Here is a 23,951-nt window from a genome sequence, read left to right on the forward strand (position 1 = left end):
CTCATGGGAGCCCCGCAAAGCTGTGGCAGGGCAGGGTCCGGCACCGCGGCGGGACCGGTTCCCAGGGCTGGAAGCTTTGGGATCTCACAGAAACCGAGCGTGGTGCGAGAGCCCTCTCTGCACATCACGTTTTGCCATCTGCAGCAGGTGAACTGCCGGATCGGCATGGCTCGGCATCACGCGGTGGCTGGGGAACGCACGCCGTCGGCGCCAGGACATATCAGAGCAGAAATAGACCCGGAGCCGTCGTCCCCCCCGCCGCCCCCTTTTTACTATTATGTCTGAGAAGCGATGTCTCTCCTTTTTTTTTTTTTTTTTACGATGATTTAATCGCTTGGTGATGAGGGCTGCCTGGCTGGGATACAACTGAGCTCTGGGCATCGCCAAAAGAAACGGGGGATATAAAAAGAGGAGGAAGCATCAGTAGCAGCGACGCTGATTGACAGTGAATGAAATGAAGCGGCCAAATTTCATTGGCGTGGTTTGAAATCCCAGGACGATGCGGATAGCTGATGGCTCCTTTCCTAGGGTTTTGCCAAAGCTAGCATTTGCCTTTCATCCTTATTTAATTCACTGTTTGGAGGCTGCCACGGGTATTTTTTTGTGTGTGTGTGTGTGGTGGTGGTATTTTAATTGCACGTTTCCCTCCTGGAGGAGATGATTTTTTTTTAAATAGCAGCGTGTGTGTGTGCTGAAATGCAGCTGGGTGTGCAAAGGAGAGGGGCACGACGGAGGCAGGAGCCCTTCGCCCAGCACCTCGGCCACAGCCCTGCCTCGTGGCCTCAGGCCCTTGCTGACAACAGCCCTTAAGTGCTCGTGCAATTTATACCCTGGATGCAGATAATTATAGGACTCAAGGCTGAGGTTTGATACAGCATTTTCCTGGAAAGACGGCATCCGTTGGGGCTCAAACCCCAAGCGCAGCCGCTGCCGGCTGCCCGGGGGGGACGTGGGTCACATCGCCTGGGCAAGGGTCCCGCAGGAATCCCCCGCGCTCATCTGCCTGCAGGTATCCTTCTCCCGACTACTGGATTTTTGCTGAGAAAACCAAGTCTGTGAAGGCTGCGGTCATTGCAGGGGACGGAGCAGCTTTGCACGCGATGCACTACGGGAGCATCTCCCCTTCGGCCCCGGCAGGTCCCAGCCACCGAACAGCAGCGAGTGGCACCTGCAGCAATGTTCCAGCAAGAGAAGACCAAAAGGTGGCAAAAGGACTGGTTTCCAAGCCTTCCTTTCCTTTCCAATGGGGAAAGGTGCCAGGTTGGCAGGGCTCCAGCTCCCGGCGCTCAGGTCTGCTCCGGTCTCCCCCTCTGCTGGCAGCTGAGCCCGGGCTGGCTCATCTCATGGATGGCCTGGCACAGGCTGGACTCAGAGCATCAGCCCAGCAAGCCCAGAGGTGGCGGGGAGCAGCCAGCAACACCAGCCAAATTGATCTGCTCCCCTAATGCCAAGAGCCCTGTTTCTCCCTCGCAGCCAGATTTCCACCCAAATTCCCAGGCTTTTCACTCCAGCTGGAAGAAATCTGGCAAATCCATCGACTGCATGTGACCTGCCCCCCCATGAAGAGGGAGATCTCCTGGGAGCAGCGGTTCCCGGAGGGATGGGACAAAGCCCAGCAGCTGCAGAAAAAGCCCGGGGCAAAGCCCCAAGCAGCAACCAAATCCCGATCCGCGGGGCCAGCGCGTGCTCCCCGCTCCCACCCTGACTCGTCGCCCCCAAAAAAGCAGCCGGGTCCACGCAACAGAGTAAGAACGACAAGAGTTTTAGTAGAGGAAAAGCTCTGCTTTTGCAAATCTGGTGGCTGCAATGCCATGCCCCCAGCCCCGGGTTCATTTTGCTCTGGCATCGCCCTCCCTCCCAGCTGCCGTTTGCCTGGGAAGGGGCCGGGCAGCATCGCGGGGGGCTGCAGCATCGCGGGGGGCTTGGCAGCGCTGCCGCCTCTCCTCCTCCTCCCACTCGCCAAATATTTGTTTAATGAGGGAATTCCTGTCGCACGTACGTGGGCTCCGGCGCTGCGGGGAGCACGGCTGCCTGCAGCATCCTCAAACGTGGGGAAACCTCTGGAGACGGCTACGAACCCCTCGGTGCACCGACACCAGGCCCGGCGCGAGGGTGATGGCCGCTTGCAGGGGTGCAAAGACCCTTTGCGTGGGGATTGCAGCTTGCTGCTTCCCTGCTGCAGCACCGGGGCTGTGCCGGACCAAGAGCATGAAGAGCTGCTGTCCCCGAGCGTCCCCCGTGTCCCCCCCGCCATCTCGACACACGTCGCCCCGCCGGCCACCCCTGCTTTCAGCCCCGAACCGCAGCCCGTGACGCGGCCGCTTTGATCCGCTGCTTAATTCCTCCTTCCCATTAATTTCTGATCAGGCTCTGAACCTTCTCGCGGAGATGCTGAGATCAAATGATTAGTTAAGAGACAGTCGGCCGAGGAGAACATGAAAGGAAGAAGTTTTGTTTAAGGATATTAACCCCGGCGAGGCGACGCGGGAAGCGGCGGAGCCGCGAGCCGAGAGCTCCCTCTGCTCCCAGAAAACCTTCCATGACCACAAACGCACTCGCCGCACCGGGACCTGCCCCTTCCTCGAGGCCCTGCAAACTCATCGCACCCCAGAGGGAGAAGGGACCTTGGGCACGAGCTGCTGCACGGGGAAATGCTTGCTCCGGGGGATAAATTGCTGCTAATAAAGCATCAACTGAGAGTGAAATGGTCACAAAATGCCCCCGAGCTGGCTGGTACCCCTTGGTACCCCGGCTGCGCATCAGCCCCTGCAACAGGAGAGACCCCCTGGATGCAAAATATGCTATATATAGAATCATAGAATTGTTTAGGTTAGAAAAGACCTAATATATAATATAATATCCGATTTATTACTTGATTAGAGGCAGCCCAAGGGAAACGGCGGCACCTCTCCCATCACACGAGCACCCCCAGGACGGCAGAAAACGAGAGAGTTTGTATTGCCAGCGCCGAAACCGTCACTTGGGAGGGGAGATAAACAAACATCAGGCCAGAAAGCGGGACTTGGGGGAAGGAGAGCTCTAGTACCCAAAATAAAGGGAAAAAGCAAGAGGCAGAAAATGATTATTTCAATTACAATGAAAATGTATTTTATTAGAAAACGTGGATTCGTCTTTGGTACTTGATACCAAGAAAAGCAATATCCACGAATATAATACCCCATCTCCGTGCAGGGAGAATGAGTTATTAAATCAGAAGATGAATGGCTTGCAGTGCAGCTAACCGCTCTGGTTAAGAGAAAAATAGTTATAAACTTACTCTTTGCCCCAAAACGCATTCCTCCCCCTCATCCCCGGGCCTCGTCTCTCCCCTCTGGTGGAGCTCACTCCTGCGCCTCATTTCTACGGCTTATAAAAATTCAGGAGGGGAAATTTTAATAGAAGTAAAAAAGGTGAACTTAGAGGGTTTTTTTTCCTCCTCCCCTTTCCCCACCTATAAAAAAAAAAATACACAGGAGGAATAAAAATAACCCACATAGTTCAATTGTGGGGAAGTAGTGAGGATGCAAATGAAGGTGCATTCTTATGTATAGCAGTGCACCCAGCAGCCCTGTGGCAGGGCGACTCGCTCGGCGCCTCTGTTCTGCATGAATAAATATGTATAAAAATGTAATGCTGCAAAGAACTCAAATCCGATAACCGAGATAGTGTTTCTCAGAGGCTGGGAGCAACACAAGCCACCAGCTTTTCTTATTCTTCGGTATTTATGTAAAGAAGCATTGAAATGATAATGCACGGCCCCCTCCCCGTACAGGGGCACGCGGAGCCTTTTTGTAGCGACGGATGCAACCCCCCAGATATTAAGGCCGCTGGTGCAAACCCACCGGTGACAGTGGCAAATAAGGGCTTTGGTCACCTCCCGGAGAGGGCAGCGTGCCGGTCCCGTGAGCACGCTCGGGATCAGGCCACCCGCTCCATCAAGGAGCTCTGGAGACATCCCAAGGATTTTCCTCGAGTCCGGTACGGAATCTCATCTGCCAGAAAAGCCCCTTTGCTTCCAAGACCCCAAGAAGCAGAGATGCTGGAAGTTACCCCATGACTCGATTAGTTTAAAACAGGCCGCGCACGCTGGGACGCACGGACACACGCGCGGTGCCGGCCCGGGGCAGGACCTCCCGAGCATCCCGAAACCCCGCGGGAGAGGCAGCGGCAGGCACCTCACCTCCTTTCCCCGCAGCACATCAAAGCAGATAGGACTTTTTCACAAGACTTTTTCCACTCCTTTGCCCCCAGATATCCAAGATACCCCCCAAGGAGGATCTCCCGAGCCCCCCCCGGCGCGGCGCGGCAGCCCCCCGGCGCGGCTGCCTGGTTCCCCGTTACACAACCCTGCTCGGGAGATCCTACGTGGGCAGACGTGGGCTTTCCTCTGAATTGACAACAGCTCTCGCTGCAGCTCAGCAGAACATGAGCAGCTTACATAAACAGCGTTCAGAGTTACCCTGCGTGTGGGCTGCACGCAGCCGCCCAGGGTGGGGGAAGGCAGGGAGCCGCCTTCCCCCCCCATTTATATATATATATATATTTTTTTTTTTCCCTATAAAACAACCCAAACCCGAACAAGCTGCTTCTTGTGGGGGGAAAAGGCAGCGCGCGCGAGAGAGAAATGACTCAAGTGTTTTGTAACTTGTCACATTCGAAGCTGCAATTTGGAGGCAGGAAGGAGGGATCCAAAATAGTCGCCCCAACCCCAGCTTGTATAACCGAGATCCCCCGTCCCCTCCGCCGGGAAAAGGGGGAAATTTCTGCCGGAGATTGGCAGCTGGAAAAAAGCAGGCGAGCTCGGGGTTGTTACAGCGCAGGAAGGAGCCCCCAAATTGGGAAGAATTACTCATCCGTGGAAAAGGCTCCTGTGCTGGCGGGGAGGCACCAGGGGAAGATGCTGCAGGGGAGGAAGGCTCCCAGGGATGGCTTCTCCAGCTGCTCCGGCTCAGAGCCCGGCGGCGAGGCTGTGTTCCCCAGGATGCCATCCCAAGCGGGAGGTGATGCTCGGGAAACGCAGCCGGAGCTGGAAAGCAGGACAAAGCGGGTTTCCCTGTGGAAAAGGGACCTTGCAAGGGCTGCTCCTTGATCTGCTGAAGGGCATCAATACCCTCTGGTGCCAAAATTGAACCCAGAGCAGGCTCGAGCCCTCCCAGGTGCCGCAGAGGGGATGGGAGATGCTCGGGTGGTCCCATGGGAGGGCTCCAGCAGCACAGCAGGGTCAGGGTGTGTTTTATGGGTAAATACCTCTCCCGTACAGCACTTTCCTCCTGGCTCTCCCCCTGTTCCCGGATCAAAGCCACCAGCACCCGGCCCTTCACAGCTTTTTCATCCGTGTGTTCAGCAACTCACCCACAAGAGCCCAGCTGCACCCAGGCCCCTCTGCAAAGAGCAGGGAGGGCAATACCTGCCTGCAACAGGCAGGGTGATGGAGCAGAGACCCCCCCAATACATCCAACGCACTGCCAAGTCTAGTTCCAGAGCCTTTCCCAAGCCCAACAAGGTCCAAGGCCGGAGCTGTGGAGCAGGAGCATGCCTGGCTTTGCTGGGTTCGCTCCTCGTCACAGCTGACGAGGTGCAGCAGCAGCAGGAGGGATGTTTTCCCCTCTGGGTACCAACCCACCACGGAGTCAGTGCCAGCAGCACACAGAGGAGCTGGGGAGGGTGCAGAGGAGCCGTCGCCAGCTCCCCACCCCCGATTAAACATGATTTCAGACCCCCCAAATTCAAGTTTCAAGGCACAAGCACCAAGAGTGTCCGGAGGAGCCTGCCTCCTGCTATAAACCCTCCTGCCTACCCAAAACGCCACTAATTTCTTTTGAAAAAGTCAAAGCAGGTCCTGGGGACGGCAGGAGATGCGATAAGCCTGACACCTCGCCTCCGGGCTCATTGATTTGCCATCGACCGCGGTCTTGAATCTGACTTTGAAAGCCCAGACGGGCTTTGGCATCTGGCTCCGCGTTTTGTGGGGGCAGCGCTTCCTAAGGGTCTCCTCGAAAATAAAATGCGTAGGGAGTTCAGAGGAGGGGAGGGCTGAGTTTTGCAGCCTTTTCCCCGGTGTCACCCCAGCCAAGGCTTTTGAACCCCGAGCACCCAACACCCACGCCGGCACACATCATGGGACGGCACAGGCTGCGGCCAGCACCCAGAGCATCCCAGGAAAATCCCAAACACGGCGTGGGGGAAAAAAAATAATTAGTTTTTTTCAATAGATCCATCTGCTTCTACAATGCAGTTTGGCTTTGCTATTAAAAAAAAGAAAAAATAAGTAAAAAAATCTCTATTTCTTTACGATAGACCCACCCAACGGGCGCATCACCACAGCTTTTGGATTAACAGATTAAAACCCAAGCGGTTACAAAGGTGCCCTGTGACGGCAGGGACTTGCCCGTGCAAAAAAAAACGGCATCACCGAGACAAAAAGCCGAATTCCTGACTCCTTGGCCATTGCACGATCACGCACTCCCCGGGACGTGCCCGCCGGGATCCCGTACAGCCCGTGGCACGTCCCGGCTCCGCACGCACACGAGCGCCAGCTCCAATTTTAACACAAAACTGGGTGATTCAACGCAAAGTATACATCTGCAGAAGCAACACAATTATCTCTTGGAGTTAAGCGTTGATAGATAGAAGTTTTAATTACCAAACCTTTTCATCCTCCCCCACACGCAAAAAGTATATTTTCTGGCATGTTTATTTAATAATAAAATATGATAAAATTATACGTTAGCAGAATAAGTGCATGGTGTCCGTAAAGTACAAGATGAGCTGAAGTCTGTTTTGTCACCAGAGCTGAAAATATTAGCTCCTTTGATCTCTTTGGCTCCAAAGCAGCTCTAGAAGGAGAGAGCAGCACATCGCACGGTGCACCCAGCCCACGGCGGGGTTTGGGGAGCGGGGACCCCAGCTCCTGCCTCAGCACATGCCGGCGCGCTCCCCGCTCACGCAGGGCGTCGGAGATTGACAGCCTCCGCTCCCGCACACGTCCCCATCTCTTGATTTACCTAAGGAGAAGAGCAAGCACAAGCCAGCTGCCTTAATTGCCACAGACAGGGCTAAAGGGTGCCCCTGTCACCCATCAGGATCATTTAGGGCTTGGGAAGTGCCCAACTCCCACGGGGAACGCCCATTAGACCTCCGTGTTCATATCAGTCTTAATTTCATTTGGTCCTTAACACCGTTGTCTGGTTCACGTATCCGTGCTGTACAGTAACGCTATCTGATGCGTCCCATCCCCTGGCACCAGGATGCCACCACGGCAGAGGAGCAACCCTCTGCTCCAAAACCTGGCTGTTAATGGAGAACAGCAGCAGCTACCGCCTGTTTGAGACCGGGGAGATACAGCTTACTCACTTCCCAACGTATAGACACGAGGAGGTTGAGGTTCTCCCCCACCTCTTTGCATCGCAAGTAATTCTCCAGCAGGAAATTTCCAACCCCCCCGCCTTGAAAATTCACAGCCAACCTGCTAATGAGTCTTTGTGAACCTTGTGCCTTCTTACCTCTAATTTTACAGCCTGTTAGGATTTGAGCTCTGTGGACAGCCTCACATTTGGTTTCGAATTATAGGCTGAGTGGCTGTTCTCTCCTATTATTGTGCTGTCAATCTTGTATTAGCACATTATAATATGGTACACTGAATGCATCTGTTCTGTATATCACAAGTCCTAATTGTCATTTGTTGAATCACTTTGTCTTATATGATTGTTAAGCAATTATTTCATCCAAAGCAGCTTAAACTTTGATTACTGTATAGTGTTTACAGGGATCAAAGTAAAATCATCAGCTGCTTCAAACATTTCGCTGTTGAAATAGGCACAAGTGTCTGTCCCGTATACGCGTGGGTGCCGATACGTAAGCAACGAGGAGCGCAGACTTGATGACCTATAGGTTCTTGCCATCTCCGAAGCCCATCCTTCTGCCCGAAGGGGAACGTTATTTGTCCAGGATGGTTAAATGTCCAGCAAACGTGTAGGTAATGAAACAGATGTGAAGTGACATTTCTGCCAAGATTGCTCATGGAAAGAGGCTCTCATCGCATGTGGCACCAGCTGTCCCATCGGTCCCCTCTGGTGGGGCAAGGGCCCGTCGCAGAATAACACCCCACACTTCTCCAGTGCCTTCCATCAAGGATGCTCTCCCGGGAAGCGCTCCTGCTCCCCAAGGGGCACGGAAAGCAAAGCAGTGCTTTGCTCAGAGGTGGATTGCATCCCGAACCAGCTCTGCCATGCAAACCTCCACCAAAGCAGAGGCATTTGCAGCATGCTAAACCCTGCGTGGTCCTGCCTGGGAGCGGGTCAGCAGAGGACAGGGCTGATGCAGCGCAGAAGAGCCTGCAGCACACACAGAGATTTCTTTTTTTGCTTTAACACCCCACACTTAAGCCCTCAAAGAGGCACTTTGGTAGCTCGCAGGCCTCGCCACCAACCCCTCTGCAAAGCCGGGACGGTCCCAGGCGCCGGGGAGCCGCGGGGCTGGCAGCCCTCTGAAGTCAGGGATGCTGGTATGCCATGGCGTGGTCCCAGGGCATGGGAACCCAAACCAGCATCAGCTCCAGCAGGGCAAAAGGGAGGGGTTCATCACCAGGGGCTTGGGCTAATCCCCATAAAATCTAGCTGACAGCATCGGGAAGGAATGTTAGGCCATTGTTATTTTTAAGTAGCCCAGACAGGATTGAGAGAGAAACACGCTGGTGGCTCCTTAACCCCAGACGCTCCCCGAGCCAGCGAGGATACACAAACTGTCAGGAATCTTCTGCTTAAAACCATCTTCTTTAATGAGACTTGAATTTAACCTGAGCACTGCCCAAAAGGCCCCTCTTCACCAGCTGCAAATCACTGCCTGACACAACTAGAACACATCCCAATTAGGAGATTAAGCAGACCTTCTCCTCCTTTTGTTAAAAGCTAATGAATTTCCTCATACAAGTAATTTTCCAAATAATGGGCCCCAGACCCTAGAGCACAGAAACCTTTATAAATCAGGACTGTTCCCAACCCAGCCACCAAGCGTTCACAAAAGAAGGAGTCAGGGCCAAGGATGGGACATAACCAGCAAGCGGACTTCGCCATGGACTCCAGGCAGGACCCAAGCTCTAGGAGAGGCTCATTCTCCTGCCCTTCACCCTGGGCACAGCCGCGATCCCCGGTGCCGTGGCAGGGCATGGCCGTGGCTCTCCAGCCCCAGAGCAGCACCCCGGGGTGCTGGTTACAGGTTTAGGCACAAAGAACACATGGAGCCACTGCTGCATTAAGCCTGATGCAACCCATGAGGACATCAACCCATGGTTCGCATGGCTGGGGGGCTCTTCCAGCTGCCTTTTCAGCTCCAGCTCATTCTGCCATGGAAGTGGTTTTAAATAAGGAGCCATGAAAACATACAATTCTTGAAAGAGCAGAGAAAACAGTGATCTGCGCAGCTGCAGAAAGAAGTTCTAGCTCATGGATGCACAAGTTGTCTTCTCAGACCGACTTGGACAGGAGAGGGTTCTTGCAAAAACAATTTCAGTTTAAAAAAGTTCAGTTTGGGGTAGGAACCCTGAGAAAAACACTTTATTTCTGAGACCTCTGGCCAGCGAGCAAGTCCTACCCCTTCCCCGCACCCTAAAGAAGCAACAGCACAGCCCAAAGAAACCCCTAAGAAAGTCGTCAAACCCCGCGATGAAAACAAATCTGGAAGAGCAGGTAAAAGGTAGTACCGTAAACTGCAGCCTGAGAACATCACGGCGGGTAAATTGCTTTTTAACAAGCAGACAAGTTCTATCAATAGCATCTACCGTATGTTTTTATAAAGTGCAGAAATATGTTTTTAAAAGGCCAGTAAATAAAGTTCCTATCGATTTGATCTCAAGTGTAATCTGTTTTTCTGTCTGCCACCAACAGTGGTAATAAAACAGAATCATGTAACACGGCATTTCGGCTAATGCGACTATACATCACGGCAGGGGCTGCATGCTCGCTGGCGATCTATCATTTTCTATTGGGATTGCTTAGCTGCAGAATTTATAAACTTGCCCCAAATTGATGCAATGTCCAATTTTCTTTTCCAATTTATTTTTTGGTTGAGCAAAGCAATATTGAGGCAGGACAAGGAGGGTGCATTTCCCATCTATCCAGATGTTCTCCACTCCTTGGCCTGGGAAAGGGCCTGGCAGCAGCTCCTCTGCCAGGGTTTTCAGGAGGATGCTGACAGATACTTCGGTGGCTGCGTTCAGTGTTTGCTCCATCTCACATCTTTGCAGCAGTACCCAAAGGCTGCATGGGATGCCTGCAGAGCAAGTTATCCGCTGCTCAGAGGGGTCTCCTAGCAAGGACCGAGCATCCTCGGCATCACAGGGCTGCATCCCACACCCACCCGGATCTCTGCAACACCAGGAGGGACCAAGTGGCTGCTCTGCCCCAGCACAGGGCTGTGGGACAGACACATCCCACACACCCAAGCCATGCACGTGGCAGGTTTGTATATCTGTGCCCAGCAGTTTAAGGGTTTCCAGGGTACCCAAACCATCAGTCACTGGCCTCCTGTATCTGGCAATGCATCTTTTATTCCTTTGCCCGAGTGTGCTGCTCACAGAGACAGCAGCCAGATGCATCAGCTGCCTTAGCTGCACCAAAAGAAGTCAAAAGATGGGTCTTTTGGGAAGTAAAAGTGATGTTTGATACAGCTGGCTGCCAGGCTGCAATGCCCCGGTGTCTTCACATACTGGTGCACGTCCAGTTTAAACCCTATAAACACACCTAAGAGGATGTATTAAAATTCCTCAGGCCAAGCAGTGGTAGATGCCTATCGAAGCTCAGCTTTGCAAGATGCCACCCCGCCTGAAGGCCCTTCACCCACAAACACATTGACTTCGCCTTCGCCAAGGAGCATCAAGGCACATCAAGGCTGCGAGCAGAGGCCTTCAGCACAGGCGAGGTGAAACGCGGCCCCCACCAGACCCATTACCCGGATCTGGAACAAGGATGGGAAATGTCCCATTTCCCTCCCCCCAGAAAACTGATAAATATTTCCAGAGATAAAAACAAACACGCCACATTTGGCTTTTTTGGTGGTTGTTTTTCTTGAAGAGACGAAGTGTTCCACAGAAAGCAGACACTTCCTACACAAGTTTTCATACTCAAAACCCGAGTTTTTCTGCCACTGAGTTTGCTGGAAAAAGCGTAGCCAGCCCTTTACCCAGCCCATTTCTCGCCACTCCATCCATGAGATCACCGAGCCTCGGCAGGGCCATAGCACCCCGCCGTGCTGAGAAGCATCACGTATAGATGGAGATAACTTTAGCAAAGTGAGGTTTCCCAGTCTCACTTGGCAATTAAAAAAAAAAATCAAGTTTCCCGACCTTAGAAATCCCATCGTAAACCATAAAAAGTAACCCTGTCGCCTGTGCACGCCTCGGCCCCAGCACAGGATGAGGCATCTCTTGTCCCACTCGCTTTAGGGCGATTTTTTTTTTTGGTGGAAAAAGGTTATCCCAAAGCATCCTTGTGGGTTCAGGAGTAAGAAAGATATATATATTCCTATAGAGAAAGCCTAAAGCAATTCAGAGTCAGTTTTCCACAACCAATTTAAGACCATCCAACCCCTTGCCCAAAATTAAACTCCCAATTTGCACCCTGCAAAAGCTGGAAGGCTCCCAGCTGTGCGGAGCTGGGGATGGGTTTCTGGCTAAGGCCAGAGGAGAGAACGAATGCAAACCAAGGGAAGCAGCGGGGCCCCGTGTCCTCAGATGCCGCCTCAGCGCAAGATGTGCTGAGTTGTCTTGGAAGGAATCGGTGCCAAATCCACCAGCGGAGACGAGCCATCAGCCAGCCCCGATGCCAGCGGGAGCCGCCGGCCCCCTGGGGACCTGCCCACCCCCCGGTGCCACAGCTGGCATCCCATCCCAAAATAAACGTCCACAAGTGTCACACGCAGCCAGCTCCCAAGCCCAGCCTGGGCAGGTTCACAAATGCAAAGCCTGCATCCCCCCCGGCACAGCCAGCCAAGGGTCCGGCTCCGCTTATCCCCCAAATCCTCCCCACAGCATCATTTACTGGACAGAGCAGCAGCCACCTGCATCACCACAGCCCAGTCCCTTCCCTTCTCCCTGCCGTAGTTTGCTTTCCAGGACAAAAATATAAAAGAAAAGCAACTGCCTACATCCCTGGGAAACTTCAAACTACTGGAAAGCAATGCACAAGTGATGGATGGTTTCACATACAGCATCCTCTGCCAGGGAAGATGATTTTTTTTGGAAGACTCAAACATCTTTAAGGGAAAGTTATACTTCAAACCATGTGATCAACAGGGGGAAGAGACTTTCCAGACGGCAATGAAGCAGGCAGAAAAACTGATTCTTAACACTTTACAGTAAAGCCAAGATGCACAAGAGCCGAGTTTCTCCCTTATTAGCTACGGCAGAAGCATCTGCAGCTGCCGGGGCTGGAGCTAATGATGGGGAAACCGCACATGGCTGTTATCAGGGTGCCGATGAGGAATTGCACTGGGGATTTGGGGACGAGGTCTCCTCTGCCAGCGGACGCCAGTGCACCCTGCCACCGGCTGCGGTCCCCAAGCCGGACAAGTTGCCATGGGCCACTGAGGGTGCAGGATGCCACCCAGTAAAAACCAGCACAACAGCGCACTTGTCCTCCTTCTCCTTCCGTACCCAGGCTGCAAGGCTGCAGCAGCCAGGAGGGGACCCAGCGGCTCCCAGTGCTCCCAGTCCTCCCAGTGCCCGGCATCGCGGGGGCTCGGGAAGTTCAATGCTGCCACCTGGCGGCGGCGGCGGGGAACAGCGGCCGCGGGGGGGCCCAGCAGCGACGGGGGTCCCCGTCCCCCCGTCCCCGGGCACCGCCAGCACACGCTGACCCCCCGTTACAAACCCTACAGCTCCTGCACGGCCCGGGGGAGATTAATTAAGCCGGTTTCTGCAGGCAGACACCCGTCACACATGCACAGGTACCAACGAGGGATGTAAACACCCAGGCAAAGCGTATGTTTGCTTTAAAAAGTTTACAAGCAATTGCAAAAAAAAATCCATGCATGCAAAATTTTGCTACACTGTAGCAAAAGTGGCTACACCGTAGCAAAAAATTAGTTTTATTTTATCAACAGCCAAGCCTCAAACCAAAACCCTAAAGCAATGGGGAAACACAGGGCAAAGCTTAGAAAGTCACCCTGATTTCAGGCATAAGTTTAATAAGCAGAAGCCGAGCAGCCAACAGCACTTTGGCCGCAGGACAGCAGTGCAAAGCTGTGCACGGCACAGGGTGAACAGCTCCCGGGCCGCTCCCAGCACCCAAAGCACAGGCACTGGGTGTCCCTGCCTGCCCAGCTCAGGCTCAAAGTACACACGTATGTAAGCAATCCTTTCCCAGTGAATTCCTCCTCCATGATCTGGCTACACCTTTAATTAATACAGAGAAGCATGGAGCAGCTGCCCACGAGCAACACGACTCAGGACTCACCTTCTCGGCCTGCGGGTACCGAACACGGGGGCTGCCCCACTCCCTGCTGATCCGCCGCCGGTACTGGTGGCACTTGGGGATGTACGTGCAGCCCACATCGCCCAGCTCCGGGTAGATAATTTCTAAATCCCCTCTGGGGAGAGAAAAAGATGTAGGGTGAGACCACACCATGCAGGGGATGGGAATTAGTGCCACTTCCCAGCCAGGCTTGAGCTGCAATGCTGGGTGGGAGATGCAGGATCCAACCTGCTGTCACCAAAGGTGCTGGACACCTTGTGCACCAGGATAAGCACCCTCCCGTGCTGTTATGCTATAACCATGGGGTCTGCTCCCTCTCCCAGGCAGCAGCAAGACTTTAAACATTCATTATGGCTCAGTACACCTTAGGTTGTCCCCGGTATTTTCCATAGTCTTTAAAATCATAGCCCATATGGGTTAATCCAAGGCTTGAAGATGGGGAGCAAAGCTACCCTCGCTCCTCCTTGGCCTCAGAAGCTGTTTGAGCTCTGAGCCCCCTTCTCCCCCTTGCGATATGAAAGCAGGGACAAGCCTCTCCTGTGTTTTGAGCACCGATAGAGCAATGACAGGTCAGGTATCTCCAGCTCCAACTTCTGCACCAAGTGCTTTCCCCTTCTGCATTATCTAACAGAGAAAGGGGCCGCTGGAGCAAGCCATCAGGTCACTGCAGCGCGTGGATAGCGAGTCTCAAGGCCGCCCTGAAGATTAGCTGCCACCAACGTGAGCCTTGCAGGAGGGGTCCTTAAACCCTGCAGCCCCAGAGGCTCTGAGCAAACACCCACAGCAGCACAAAGGAGGCTGAGAGTTCAAAGCCAGGTGCTTTTGCTCATGGTTTGTGGGAGGAAGCTGGGGCCAAGTGAAACCTCCACTTGCCTCAATCTAGAAGCTTAAGTCACTCATATTTAGAGAGCATTTTGGTTAGCTGACAAGGAGCAGAAAGGACGTTTTTGATGCAGAAGCTCCCACTAACGTGGGATATGAAGAACCCCCCAAAGGCAAGGGGCACACACGTGCCGCTGCTCACCCAGCCCTGCCTCCCATCTACAGCGACCCACAGACAAGAAGAGTTTAAGCCAAGGACCTTCAGCATCAAAACACTTTATCAAGGGGCGCACTCAGGGGCTGTTCCTCCTTCCTCTGAAACTTTCTGCAGAAAACATTTGTCATCTCTGATGCTGTAAGGTGCTTTAAAAGCCTCTGCAAAATGGACCAAGGAACAACTCGAGGTGACCAGAGACACTAAGATCTCAGCTTGCATAAAACAAGAGCCGCACAGCGCAGCGGGCACTGCTCTGCTTCGCTCTGGCCCAGATTCCTGGCAAAAGGAAGAAAGCAACCAATATTTATAGCCCTGGCAAAGGGGATACTGGAATTAACTGTCCCAGGAGGTGACATGCAAGGGCAGTGCATGACTGGATGCCCAGGGCTGGTGCAGTTTGGAAAGGGGACAACAGGGAGTCTCACCTGCAGAACTCGCTGTCCACGCTGCTGAGCGTCTGGAAGAAGCAGGTCCGCGAAGGCTCGTCCGGCCAGGGGGGCTGCTCCCCCCGGGCAGCGGTGCCGAGCAGGCCGGCAGCCAGCAACACAGCACCCAGCAGGTTCATCCTGCCCTGCGGGGACCGAGGGCCAGAGAGGGTCAGTCCCACGGGCAGAGCGGTGACCCAGCGCCCGCTAGCAGCCACAGCATCCCCACCACCATGCTCTGGCTCAGCCTCCCCATGAACCAGCTCCAGGCAAAGCACACCCATCCTTACACATTTTTTTTCCCCCCTACTTCCACATCATTAATCCCAATTATGCCAGAAATGAGCTGTGTTTCCTGCTGCTGCCCTGTGCTGGGAAACACCAAGGCCCCAGCAGGCTTGCAGCGAGACCCCACATCTCCCAGGACCCATTTCTGCCCACCTACAAGGCAGGCACATCACCACCCTCCTGCATGGCACCAGAGATGTACAGATATGACCTCCCAAGCCGGGCAGCCCAGCACAGCGATGATCACCTCCATGGTGATCGTCGTGTCACTGCGCTCCAAGCCCAGGCAGCACTGAGAGGGGACAGAGTCCCTGTCTGCGGGTGCTGGCCCTGCTGCTCTCCCTACAACTCTAACGTGATGGGAAAGATGAAAAATCGGTATCAGGCTTGGTCATGGTCTAACCAAGACCATTACCGATGGATGCACGACCAGCTTCACACACGGACACACCCCTGACCCCAAGCAGAGCATCTTCATGGGAGCAGCACAAGGGGTCACCTTGAACCCAGGCACCCCATCCAGAGGCAGGGCAGAGCTTTTCCCGCACAAGGACAGCCCTGGCCACCCATTTTTAAGTCTCCTCACCCCCAAGGATGAGAGGAGCTGGGGTATGAGGTTTATATACCCACAGCCCCGCCAAGCCCAATGCCAGCCCTCGCCTCCCTGGGCTGCACTGAGGTGCCTGCAGCAGCCTAGTGCAGCCGGTGGCCAGGGCCACCACGGCCGGCCCTGCCGAGGCACTTACCCACCGGGTCCTGGGAATGGGCGAGCAGCTCCGAGGCAGAGCCTGGAGGTTTGAGGTTGCCACGGAGATGGTTTCCCTGGAAGGAAGGGAAGAAGGAACTGGGAATGAAACAGCCCGGGGGAAGGGGCAGCTCATCCCCTAAAGGAACGTGAAAACAGGGGATGGGTTTTCATCCCACCCACCCCACAACCACCTTCAACTGACCACCAGCTCTGGGTCCTCACCTGACCCTAACCCCCCCCCCATCACTGACACCTTCCCAGCTAATTAGAAAGGATGCGACCCAAACATTTATGTGCACTAGCCTGTCTTCTCCATTGCCTAATCAGTTCTGGATGAGGCATATGCAAAAAAACCACTGTCAGTTGGGAATAGGTATTACAACACATACTGTATCATTATATAATGAAGTACCGGCACGCAGAGCGAACACGAGTAAGTACTAGCGCCACTGTCATTATGGAGAGAAAAAGGCTTAACTAATTAGAAACATTAATGTATTGGGAATGATCTGGAGGTTTAGGGGGGGTAATGGCTCCCGTTCCCACACTACGAGATGGGCAAACCCTGTAATTAAAGCCCTGATCCTGCAAACAGGCTCACGTGAGTAACGCTTTTCCCATCAGAGTCAGGAGCACTGGTTTGCGTGAGTCAGGATCACCAAAATGGGGTTTACATCCTCGCACGGCATCGCAAGCCGGGGGGGTTGATAACCCGGGGTCCCAGGGGAGCCACGCAGGGGATCACAGCCCTAGGCAAGGTGTGCCCAAGGACTGTTAATCATTACAGCTGCCCAGAGACTCTCCAGCCCAAAAAGGTGGATTTCTTAGAAAAGCAGGACTTGCCTTGGAAAGCTGACAGCTCAGCTGAAAGCTTGGCAAGAGGGTGGCAGGCAAAGGGACGGTGGCTTTGACCAGGACAGACACACGGACTCAGACACCAGGAGAGCTGTAGACATGCTCAAGGGACTCCGCCTGCCAAAGCGACTCTCACCATGGTAAATCCACCCCATTTTGCTGTTTATTTAAGCATGAAAGGAGCAAAGCTGGCACAAGGCTTGCATTGCTGCAGCCCTGGCAGCTCAGACCCCCAGGTCTGTCCCAGGGTAGCAGAGGAGCATCAGTACTTGGCAGTAACCAGCTCCAGTTGGTTCCTGCAGCAACTTTGCAGAGGTTACCCAAATACCAGCAAAAGCCAGAGACAGGAGGAAGCCTGAACAAGCCAAAGAGGGGTATTTTACTTTATTTTAAGCCTAGAGGTAGAGAGAAGCCCTTCACACAGAGGCAATATCAGCCACTTCCATCTGGAGGCTTCCCGAGAGGATTGTCACAAAAAGGGTTTGCCAACAGGCAAGGTGCAGAGGGATCCCCCAGGGATGCTCGGGAAGAAAAACCCATGGGAGCACCAATCTCTTGCAGCATCCCGTGTAAGATGAACTATGGCTTTCTCTCCGAAAGCTATTTGCAGAGTAATTACAAAGATCCTATTTCTCCTGCTCAGGAGATGGAGTTGCAAAGGTAGTGGGAAGCCTGTGCAGCAAACCCACATCACCAGCAAGTAAAACACATGGGAAAGCCATGCTACCAGAACCAGACACCAGCTCCTGTGCCATGCTCCTGCAAGGTCAGATGGGCTCTTGAGGGGCACAAAGCCACCGGATTATTTGCTTTTTAGGCACATGCACAGGACGGGGTGACTCAGTGCTGCTGGCTTTGCTGCCAGGCCATAGCACACCTGCCCCGACACAACCCTGCCTGCATAAATACTCCCAGCCTGGCAAACCCACACAGGGGATGGGTAATTTCCACCAGCATCCATCTCCTCCGGTCTGCCTGCGCCTGGAGCTCTCGCAGCTGGGGCGAACCAATAAACCGCATGCCTGAGAGCCTGCACAGAGCGGCCTCTCCTCCGGAGAGGGATCCTCCCATGGGAAAACACACATCCAGTGGTGTCAAGCCAGGTACGGAGCACAAGCCAGCCTCCTCTCCCAGCAACCCCGGTGTGTTTGCATATTGCCTCTCCTGACTAAGCAGTGCAGGACTGCTGGAATCTTGTCCTTCCAGCTGCTGGGAAGCCTCCGGCACAGTGCTGTGGCTATGCAGCTCAGAGCTGGGAAAGGTATTTTCATTCAGGATTTTCCCCACACTCAAGAATGAGATACTGCCCTCCACTTACCAACAGATGCTTCACGCTTTTTTTGCAAAGCCATTATTGAAAAAACACTACTGTAAAACCCCTCCTGCATTTCAGTTTTATCATTTCTGTGCAGAGCAGGCACAGGTCTGCCTTGCTGGGCAGCAAACATGACCCATGGGTTTAACCACGCTCAGACTATGTACCCCATCTCCACACATGTAACCCCTCAGCTTGCCCTGGCCTCTCTCCCTTTCCTTTGAATCCCAGCAGAAGGAGAGGGAGGAATTGCTTTTAAGCCACTGTTCAGTTGGAGGATGGCTTGAAACAGCCCCAGCACAGAGCCATGCAAGCTGCACTTGCTGCCTTTCCCCATGCCCCATCCTCACACAGCCCTGGGTCACAGGACCAGGAGGTTCCCAACTTCCAGCAGGAACCAATATTTGGAAAGAAAAATAAAGCTTTCAAAGGTACCAAGTCCAACCAGTGGCTTTTAGATAGCTTTGTTTGGTTAAGCAGATGAGAGAAGCAATGATGTGAAACCCAAGGAGGCAAAGTGCTGCCCACACATGCTGCAGTCCCACCATCACTTCAGTTCACTGGGAGGAGATACAAATGCAATATATATATATTTCCAGCAAAACAAGTCAGGTCCAAAAGCTACTAAAAAGCCTTTCACAATTGGCAAAGCTAAGACATAGGTAAGGAAATCATCATTTTTCTATTAATATTAGAGATGAAAAGGCTCTTAATAAAAGTAAACTACCTTAAGGGTGGGAAGGAAAGGAGAAGTCTCTGGCTTGCTTTAACAACTGCAACAAAGCACATCTGAAAGCCACAGCACCCGTGTTGGGAGCCAAGTTACACAGACCAGCTGATCCACAGGACCACAAAACAGGTGCCTGCAGAGGAAAGGAGAAGGTGGCTTGTTGCAGAGGAGGCAGCAGCCCATCTTGGGTGCTGCTGAGCCCCCGACCCAGCACATCACATCTTTGCAACCCACTTCTTGACACTCTCCCATAGCCCCACAAGCTGCTACCAAGGTCCCAAAATATTTGCCAGGGAGCACTGAGAGCATCAGGACACAGCTCAACCAAAAATCAAAGTATTTCAAGGAACACCATGGACATCAGCTGAATGTGCCAGGCTCTCAAAGTTTCCACATGCTTGCAAAACCTCCAGCTCTGGTGCAGTTTTTTTACTGAATGCTGTGCTTAAATGCAAAAATGTGTTTCCAGATCAGAATTTCCCCATAAATGTTCATAAGACATGGGCCAAAAACATATTGTGTGCAAGCTTTGGAATTTCCTACACGAGTTGCTGGCTTCCTGCTGATGGTACTTTTAATATTAACCAGTGCCATTTATAATCCACTTCAGCACTTGTGACTTCACCCAGCACTAAGTCCCCTCACCATAAAAAGCGATTTTATTTCATGGAATCTAACTTTACCTCCATCCCATTTCATTAAGCTACCTCGGCTCTCCCCAGCCATTAATTGCCTGCAGGGGCAGAGCAGGGAGGCATCTCTGGGCTTCAGCTTCCCCAGCCCTACAACACAAGAAGCCTGGCACTGTGGTTTTTGTTTTTCCTCTCCCAGTTTTTCAGCCTTAAAGTCACAACACACAACTAAAGTCCATTAGAAACTCTAACCCTTTCTTGTCGCACAGCCAAGACAGACGGTTGCTTTGTTTTAACACTCGAGAAACCAAGGATTTCTTTTGCATTGCATGAGCAAAGGCATTTCTCAGCAATAAATATGCTCCTTGCACTCCCCCGAGATCCCCAAGCATTCATCCAGCCCAGCTGCTGCAGAAAGACCTCAGCTCTTCCTTCAAGATGCAGCATTTCCCTCTGATTTGGGCTCCTCTCTGCCTCAGTTTCCCCACAGGAGGTGTTGCAGAAGGTCCTGCGAGCAAAGCACCCAAGAAACATAGAAACCAATTCCTACAGCCTGAACAACAGCTGAAAAATATTTGTTGATATCCACCGGCAAGACTGTAGGAAGCAAAGGACTTGGCAGAGCCTCAGCAGCCAGGGGAATTCCCTCAATCTTTGTCATGCAGGAAGCCATTTTTCAGATATTTTTTCCGTAGCAATCAGCAAAGGAAACAAAAAAACCCACATCCTCTCTCCCCATTCATAACCTGCACCTCCAGCCATGCCCTGGCCACACTGTGCCTCTTATCTCACCTCTTCATAGGCTGTCCTCACATTTCCCTCTTTGCATGGCTAACAATTTTATTCCTTGCTTCAACTGAATGACCACAAGGTCATCATCACCTTGCCCCAGTCAATTTGCAGAGCAAGAGCTTTTGAATTAAAAAAAGCACTTATCCCAGAACACAGCATAAATTTGCATCTGCACCGATTTGTGGGGCCAGCTCTCCTTCTTGGAGATTTTTACGGTTCTGGGAAGAGTTCAGTGGATTTAGGGGACATGATAGCTTTATTTGGCTAAGGTGGTCTCCAGTTTTCCTGGGTCTGCCTAGTGCCACATAAGGATCGGGAGTTAAAGACCCAGGTTGTCACTGCAGAAAACAAGGGTTCCCTCAGCTGCCTGCCCAGCAGCAGCGCCAGCCCTCGCATGTGTTTACTGCAATAAGATGAATCTGAACTGCTCAGGGGAGACAGATCGTATCACTAGCTAGATCATACAAGTGCAAGAGTTCAATAGCTGAGCCCGTATTTCTGGGTCTCTGCAGCTTTAATAAGATGCTGAGGCAAAAGACAGAGCAATGTGGTTGCATTCACCCCTTGCAAAGCCCCCGGAGCAGACCCCTAGGAGCCTGCAGACTGAAAGAGCAGAGCTTTGCATTTTGCAAAATGCTGGGTGCAGATCCATGGTGCAGCCTGAGAGATTAACAGAGAAGGATTTTTGGCTTTTCTCTTTTCACCTGCCAAAGCCTAAGGTCTGAACTCTCACCTCTGCCTGCCCCATTTTCTAGCAGGCAGCTGTGTCCAGTCAAGCTGGATTAAACACTGCCACTGTCACCAGCGGTGGAGAAAGTCCTGAGTGACCGAGGGGAAGGGTCAGAGCCCCAAAAAGGGGTTTGGACCTGCAGCATCCACCTCCTCCTTCAGCACCCTCCGAGCAGGAATCTCTATGGGATCACAGAGGGGATGCACACTGCTTTTTGCCCTTTGAAGTTGCTAGCACCTTGCAGGCTCCCACACTCGCATCCCAACAGGAGAAGATGCAGTGCAGCACAAACCAAGCACCGGAGCAGACCCAGGGCTGCTGTGAGCCCCCAAAACCTTCCCTGGCAGCCAAGAGGCCCCCAAGCACCAGCTCCCCTCCCTCTGCCTTAGCTGGGCATTGCAGGAGCACTCAGAAGAGGATGAATATTCAATGTTTGCCAGGCAATACGCACATAGCTGGGTGCAGTCCCCTGAGCCTGGCAGCAGCCTGCAGAGCCACCCCTGCGCAGCAGCACACAGGGGATCACCCCTTCTCCTGCCAGCCAAAAGCCTTCCCAAACCTCAGCTGCAGCAGCACCACAAGCAGGAACATGTTGCAGCTCCTAACACCGCCCTGAGCCCAAGCACTCGCCCTGGCACGCCTGCACAGTGCATGAGGCACAGCAGCACCTTCACCCATGATGTTGCATGGCTCAGGGATGGGGCCCCACGCCTCCACACCCCATCCAAACCACGTAGGCGCTCGCCCCATCCATGAACTCCTCTCCCAGAGCAGCATCTGGCACCTCAGAGCTGGCTGGCATGTTTTGGGAAGGGTTTCTGGGCAGCTGCAGCATGCACAGCAGCTCCAGGAGCAGAGCCTGGGGGAGGTGACCTTGGCAGCAGGCATCACCGGTGGCACGCTCGCAGGCTGGGTGTGCGGCGTTGCACAACCACACCTGCCAGAGCCCACCCCGCCACGGCAGGCACCTTGTGACTGCTCCTGCCGGAGCTGCAGCTCTTTCCGGGGAAGGTCTTCTATTTTGGGAAGAATGTTTTCATTTGGCCTATATTAAGCGCATACATTTCGCAGTCACAAGGCAGGCGCAGAGCTGTGCAGGAGTCTTTCCTTCAGCGCCAGCAACTCTGCAGCTTGGCAGATCCCAGCGGTGCTGGCACACACGCAGCCAAGCCCGTTGCTCACCAGCACGCTGCCTAATGCAATTAGCTCCCGTGTGCACCCCTCCATTCCCATGCTTGCCGAAAGGCTGCTGCAACCCATCGGGGAGCTGCTCAGCTCCTCTTTAAATTTCAGCCTGAAGCTCCAGCATTAAGGACCCCACACCCCGCTCCTGGAGAGAGGGGAAGCCACTAAGCATTGCTGCAAACACTGACACGCAACAGCAACGTGGAGGTAAAGCATAGAGAAACCCTCAGGTGTGGCCTCTGCTCAACCTACCACCCGTGCTCCCCAGGGATGCTGCGTGGGCAGGGTACAGCACAGGGACCGGGTTATGGAGGGGTCAACCCCAGCACTTTCACCTTTTCCCCCCCCCCTTCTCCTGGACACTGCAACCTGGCGAGAAGGTGCGTCTCTGCCCGGTGCCTCGTGGATGCCCTAATTGTGATTACAGCCCTTTAGGGATGACAGCAAAAAAAATAAACACCCATTCCCGGTCCTTGACATCTCACCAGCCAGGCTTGGTGATGCTCCTGGGAAAGCCCTGGGGCAGCAGGTTAATGAGGAGCTGGGGATGAGGAAGCAGCATCCTCTGCTCTGACTCAGCTCGGGCTGAGCCTGGCCCCAGGAGTTGCCCCATCAAGGTGCAACGGGCTGGCAGGACCCAGCTGCTTCACCCACCCACTGCCCACCCTGCTGCTCCCCGCAGCCAGCTGGGCACGGGGACCTACGTGGAATTTAGGCCAGCTGAGCAGGGCTGTCTATAAATAGCACCGTTTCAGATTCAGCCTGCATGTGGCTCTTCAGTCCCCAGTTTATTTTCTCCCTTTCAATGGCTCTCTGCAGCCCGAGATGAAGGGGAGCACAGGCTGGACCCTTCGTTATGTCGCACACACAAAACAGGGAGTTAAATTAGTCCAAATCCCCAATGTCAATGCGCTTATACCAGATTAACCTTCGCATCAATGGACTACCAATTTACACTAAACTGGCTTAACCCTTCCTTAAATGGGCTTAACTGGGTCTGCCACAGGGGGCTCATACAGGTTTAATGAGCTCAGCTATGGTGCTTTCCCAGGCAGCCCTGAGCCCCCATCAGGGCTCCATGCAGATGGTGGCCCCAGGCCCCCCCAAAGCTGGTCTGGGGGCTGGAAGGACGTAAGAGTACTTCCCACAGGTACCCACAGTTGTGGGGAACCCCCGAGCATGGGTACCTTTTCCAGAAGGTTTTTTCCAGCTCCCCCCTTCCCAGGCATTTGTTCCCAGACCCTTAGCACCCTGGCTCTGAAGGGGACCCCAAGGTAACCCCTATTTACTGCTCCCCCCACACTGGCAGGGCTGCCCTTACACCCCAACAAACCAACCAGCTGCAAAAGAAGAGAGAAAACAGCCTGACGCACCCAACACACAGCAGGACAGTCAGCCCCCCAGTTTTCCACCTACCCCTCTGTACTCCACCAGTATCCCCAGTCCCACAGCAGCAGAGCAGCCAGCAGCAGAGGGGAGCCTGTGCCCAGCCAGGTCTGGCAGAGCCCCAGCCCCACGGCCGGCTCCTTGGCAGGGCTGAGCCCTGGAGCTGGCTCAGAGCTGAGCAGGGGGCAGTTTGCAAAGGCAAGGGCTGGCACCCCCCCCAGGGTGAGCCTCACAGCGGGGACACAGCTAACCCTGCTGTTTGCAGAGATCAGGACCATTTGCAGGATGCTCCGAGTTGCACAGAGCAAGCAGCAGCAAACCAGGCATTGCTCTTGGCAGGGAACATCTTACTCACTCTGT

The 23,951-nt window shown here is 53.6% G+C and overlaps 1 protein-coding gene across 1 annotated transcript in view; it reads right to left on the reverse strand.

Annotated features, from left to right (window-relative positions):
• LOC309601608 (phosphatidylethanolamine-binding protein 4-like) overlaps nt 1-23,686 on the reverse strand; it is an 80,867-nt gene extending 57,181 nt beyond the window's left edge. Inside the window, exons 1-4 of the mRNA XM_082334710.1 lie at nt 23,622-23,686; nt 15,965-16,040; nt 14,931-15,076; nt 13,449-13,581 (exon numbers count right to left, since the gene is read on the reverse strand). Coding sequence (XP_082190836.1) covers nt 13,449-13,581; nt 14,931-15,070 — 273 coding nt within the window. The 5' untranslated portion in view covers nt 15,071-15,076; nt 15,965-16,040; nt 23,622-23,686. The remainder of the gene's footprint in view (nt 1-13,448; nt 13,582-14,930; nt 15,077-15,964; nt 16,041-23,621) is intronic.
• Nucleotides 23,687-23,951: the final 265 nt, after the last annotated feature.

Source organism: Platalea leucorodia (genome assembly GCF_965183815.1).
Source record: "Platalea leucorodia genome assembly, chromosome: W".
Lineage (NCBI taxonomy): Eukaryota > Metazoa > Chordata > Aves > Pelecaniformes > Threskiornithidae > Platalea > Platalea leucorodia.